Source organism: Trichomycterus rosablanca, chromosome 14 (assembly GCF_030014385.1).
Source record: "Trichomycterus rosablanca isolate fTriRos1 chromosome 14, fTriRos1.hap1, whole genome shotgun sequence".
NCBI lineage: Eukaryota > Metazoa > Chordata > Actinopteri > Siluriformes > Trichomycteridae > Trichomycterus > Trichomycterus rosablanca.
The window spans coordinates 17,770,739-17,775,716 of record NC_086001.1 but is presented as its reverse complement, the minus strand read 5'-3'; the positions used below and the strand labels follow the sequence as shown (position 1 = coordinate 17,775,716).

Sequence of the window (4,978 nt, the reverse complement as noted above, 5' to 3'; positions counted from 1 at the left end):
GGCGGATGGGAACCAGGTGAGTATCAGTTTGCTGTGTTGATCATCCCCTGGTTCCTCCCTTGGCTCCAGATACCTGTGACAACCTTCTGAAGAGGCCAAACAAGACGCCAGGAAGAGCAATCAGTAATAATAATAACATGTCTCTTGTGGGCAGCAGGTAGAAGTTCCATGCGCTGTACCCGAGACAGACGACACCACAGAGGGAACGTCACGTGTGGTTGAGGACGTCTCTGAGCTGCACAAGTGCTATGAGGTTTACAAAACCATTGGATCAGGTAACTGGTACCACTTTTAGTCGTCTCTCTGCCTTTGTGTAACACAGATGTGCATCTTTTAAAACCTGACTTAATATTTTTTTAATTCAATCGTTCTTCAGGTGGTTATGCGACGGTCAAGCTCGCCAGGCACATTCAGACTCAAGAGCCAGTGGCCATCAAGATCCTGGAGAAGAAAGAGCTCGGGGTTAGTTTCAGCAAAACCATCTGTTAAAGACGGACGTGTCTCAGTTTCCAAATGTTTGGTTCTCCTAATTCTGATCTGAAAAGTCATAAAACTGTTCCTGTTTCATCCCCATTGCAGGATGAGTTGTCTGATTTGAGGATAGAGATCGAAGCCCTGAAGAACCTCAATCATCAGCACGTGTGCCGCTTGTACCAAGTTGTGGAGACTGCTGACCAGATCTACATGGTGCTTGAGGTACCATCAGTGGTTGGAAACTATCAGATTTGATTAAATCTCTGGATTTACGATGATTTGCTGCTCACATGACTCGCTCTCTCCTCCAGTTTTGTCCGGGTGGAAATCTGTTCGACCACATCGATAATAACGACAGGTTGTCGGAGGAGGAGACGCGCAGGATCTTCCGTCAGATCATCTCGGCGCTGGCCTACGTCCACAGCCAGGGATACGCCCACCGTGACCTTAAGCCAGTGCGTCAGCCAAACGATTTCCACTTATACTTTGTGCGCTTTCTTTGTTAGTGCTTGGACATGACGTGTTTTATTTTGACTCTCAGGAAAACATGATGCTGGATGAAAAGAACAACATCAAGCTCATCGACTTTGGTCTCTGTGCCAAACCAGAGGTTCGTGTCTCTACTAAGACTGTAGTGTAGACTTAATTCAAGCGTGCCATTCAGAGAGTCAAGTAAGGTGGTGTGTTTACCCCCATCCATCATGCTTTAATAAAGCTTTGCACACATGGTGTCCACAATTAGTTTCAGTGATCAGTTAGATGAACAGGACATCAGAGAGCCATGCTGGTTCAGTTTGTGTGCTGAGTTGCAGATGTGAGTCAACAGTTGGACCTTCGGTTGATAGAAATCTGTTTTGTTGTAGGGTGGATTGGGTACTGCTCTGATTGAGGGCTGTGGAACCCCTCCCTACTTGGCACCAGAAATCATTAATGCGCAACCCTATCATGGTGCAGAGGTAGGTTTGATTGGGGTGTGTCCCCAGGTTATTCCTGATAAACTTCAATTGGAAAGTCTCCAAATCCAAGGTGTTCAGTCCCCTCTGTAGCCCCATTCATGAGTTATTCTATGAGGTCTGGATGAGGGGACTGACCAGGATAAAGCATGGTTAAAAAAGACAATGAATATGTGTGTATGTGTGTGTGTGTGTGTTTTAGACAGATGTTTGGAGCTTGGGTGTTGTCCTATATGTCATGCTGTGTGGCTACCTCCCGTTCGATGGTGACAACTTTGTGGAGCTCCATGAACAAATCACTGTAAGTTCTGGAACGACAATGAAACACCATTGGCATACACGTCTTGTTACGATTATGAAATTGAATCCATTATTTAATGATCAGCAGCATGTTAAACATACAGTAAAAGTAACAGTAATGGCTTGTGGAGATGTTCTTTGATCAGATGTGATTGTTTTGCTCTGAGTTTCCTCAGAAAGGACATTTTGACACTCCTGACTGGCTGTCTCCTGGTTCTGTACTGCTGATTAAGGAAATGCTGCAGGTGTGTGTTTATGGGTGTGTTTAATGTGAGCAAAGCGGGTGTGTGTTTCTCTGTGGGCTTCATCACCTGAAGTTCTTGTATCTTGTCCTGTAGGTGGTTCCAGAGCGGCGCATAAAGGTGGAACATCTGCTGGATCATGAGTGGGTAATGAAGGGGTACAGCAGCCCTGTGGAATGGCACAGCACATGCCCGGTACAACATCCACCCTAGACGTAGTACAGTGACATGATGGAGATCCACCGTACAGAAGATTGTATCTTGATTATCTTACATACTCATATATTTGTGTCTGTGTGTGTGTTTGTGTCTCAGCTGGATCATCTAGATGAGGAGAGCATCACCGAGACGGCTGTGATGTTCAGACAGTCCAACCAAAGCACCAAGCAGCTGGTGTCTGAGGTACATTTCAGTACTTGTATCTGCATCAACACAGATGCCAAAATGTAGACACATATTTATTAATATTTATTAATGTGTGTATGTGTGTATGTAGTGGAAGTTTGATCAGACCACAGCTACGTATCTTTTGCTCTTGAGAAGGAAGCAGCGCAGTAGTCCAGTGTGTAGCTGAGCGGATGTGTAAGAAATCCAGGTAACATTTCCACAATCAGTGTATTTTACCTGATAAATGCTGCTCTACATGCTCATCTGTCCAAACACTACAGCTTCTGGAATGTTCTTACACCTCTTCTTGTTTTATTTAGCAGGAGATGTCGTCGGCGCGACAAGGAGGGACGATGGTGGCACCATCCAATCAGGACACGTTACATCTCAATTTCTCACTTCAGTGATTGTTGCAGATGTTTCTCTCTAACCCATCCTCTCTCTCTCTCTCTCTTCTTTTACCAGAATGATGCATTTTGGGTATCTGTGTGTGACTAGTTAGATGAACTCCACTGAGGTGCCGCCCTTGTTGATCCACACAGCTGTATGAGAAGTGTAGAACATGGATGACCAGGATCAACAAACCTTAAAATCTTATAACATTGAATAATAAATAAATAAACTCACTGAATATATGAAGGTGCATGGATGTTCATTTTCACAATAGCTGATTATTTCTTCATCATTTTGTGTATGAAGTCAGTAATATGATGTCAAAGGCGGCACAACGTTTCCCGACATGTTACAGAACATTGAACTCAGCAGTGAAGCTACAGACCTACTGTCAGCTCACTCAGAGCAGCCTGAGATCTTTACCATAAAATAAATGAGGTCCAGTTACAAAATACACTATATTACCAAAAGTATTCACTCACCCATCCAAATCATTGAATTCAGGTGTTCCAATCACTTCCATGGCCACAGGTGTATAAAACCAGACAACTCGGCATGCAGACTCTCAGGATTGGGAACGACAGCAACTCGGCCACAAAGTGATAGCCATGTAAAATGACGGGGTCAGCAGATGCTGAGGCGCATAGTGCGCAGAGGTCACCGACTTTCTGCAGAGTCGATCGCTACAGACCTCCAAACTTCATGTGGCCTTCAGATTAGCTCAAGAACAGTGTGTAGAGCTTCATGGAATGGGTTTCCATGGCCAAGCAGCTACATCCAAGCCTTACATCAACAAGCGCAATGCAAAGTGGTGTAAAGCACGCCGCCACTGGACTCTAGAGCAGTGGAGACGTGTTCTCTGGAGTGACAAATCACGCTTCTCTATCTGGCAATCCAATAGACTAGTCTGGGTGTTGTGGTTGCCAGGAGAACAGTACTCGTCTGACTGCATTGTGCCGAGTGTAAAGTTTGGTGGAGGGGGGATTATGGTGTGGGGTTGTTTTTCAGGAGTTGGTCTCAGCCCCTTAGTTTCAGTGAAAGAAACTCTTAATGCTTCAGCATACCAAGAGATTTAGGACAATTTCTTGCTCCCAGCTTTGTGGGAACAGTTTGTGAATGTGCACCAGTGCACAAAGCAAGGTCCATAAAGACATGGATGAGCCAGTTTGGTGTGGAAGAACTTGACTGACCTGCACAGATCTCTGACCTCAACCCGATAGAACACCTTTGGAATGAATTAGAGCGGAGACTGTGAGCGAGGCCTTCTCATCCAACATCAGTGTCTGACCTCACAAATGCACTTCTGGATGAATGGTCAAAAATTCCCATAAACACACTCCTAAACCTTGTGGAAAGCCTTCCCAGAAGAGTTGAAGCTGTTATAGCTGCAAAGGGTGCTGACATCATATTGGTTGAATGGAGTTAGTGTAGAATTATGTACAAAGATCTACAGAGACTAGGTTGGTTAGCTCAGTTAGTTAGAGCATGGTGCTATTAACGCCAAGGTCACGGGTTCGATTCCAATATGGGCCACACCCACTTTAACAATTAAAGGTAGCATGGCTGAGAAAGAGTCAGGTGAGCATGTGCTGTGTATCAGGACTTTCTAACCTGAGTAATTTAATCACTGAAAGTAAGAATACCACCCTGTTCTTCTGCCATCTTTAATTCTGGCTTAATTTCACCTAATGAACGTGGCATGATCTTTATAAATGCTTACAATCAATTTTGTTCATGGCAAAAATAAAAAATAAAATAAAAAGAGAACTGCTGTGTAATTTAGTGAATTCTTGCACTGTACATGGCAGAAGACTAAAAGAAATTTAGACCATGTAGAATAAAAATATTAGGAAAGTATGAGGTTAAAAGCATCAGCTTTTATTTATTCTTAAAAGAAAAATACATGAACCTCAGTCATCTCACACGAAGATCTGTTCTGCTCAACAACAGTAAAGCTCTCCATCGTTTCTGTGTGGCAGCTCCATAACTGAAGGGCTGTCAGTGTAGAATCAGGTATGTGGGTATATGACCTACACATGTACACCGGCCGGTTAGCTCAGTTGTTTAGAGCGTGGTGTTAATAACGCCAAGATCCCCGTACGGGCCACACCCACTTTTGGACTTAAACTAACAAATAAGTGAGCCTTCTCTAACTAGCAGGTCCTATTGATCTGGGCTTCAAACGTTGTCTCTGACAAGTGTGAGATCTGTGTACTTTGTTCAGTGGAA

At 44.0% G+C, this 4,978-nt stretch overlaps 1 protein-coding gene across 1 annotated transcript; it reads left to right on the top strand.

The window, feature by feature from the left end:
- Positions 1 to 214: 214 nt before the first annotated feature.
- Positions 215 to 2,991, top strand: LOC134326154 (maternal embryonic leucine zipper kinase-like; the record flags this gene model as incomplete). Its single annotated transcript, XM_063008356.1, has 12 exons — positions 215 to 275; positions 377 to 462; positions 580 to 696; positions 786 to 929; positions 1,016 to 1,084; positions 1,338 to 1,430; positions 1,630 to 1,728; positions 1,904 to 1,972; positions 2,066 to 2,164; positions 2,285 to 2,371; positions 2,466 to 2,564; positions 2,677 to 2,991. Coding segments are annotated over 11 exons (1,002 nt in total), but the record flags the coding sequence as incomplete, so codon positions are not given.
- Positions 2,992 to 4,978: the final 1,987 nt, after the last annotated feature.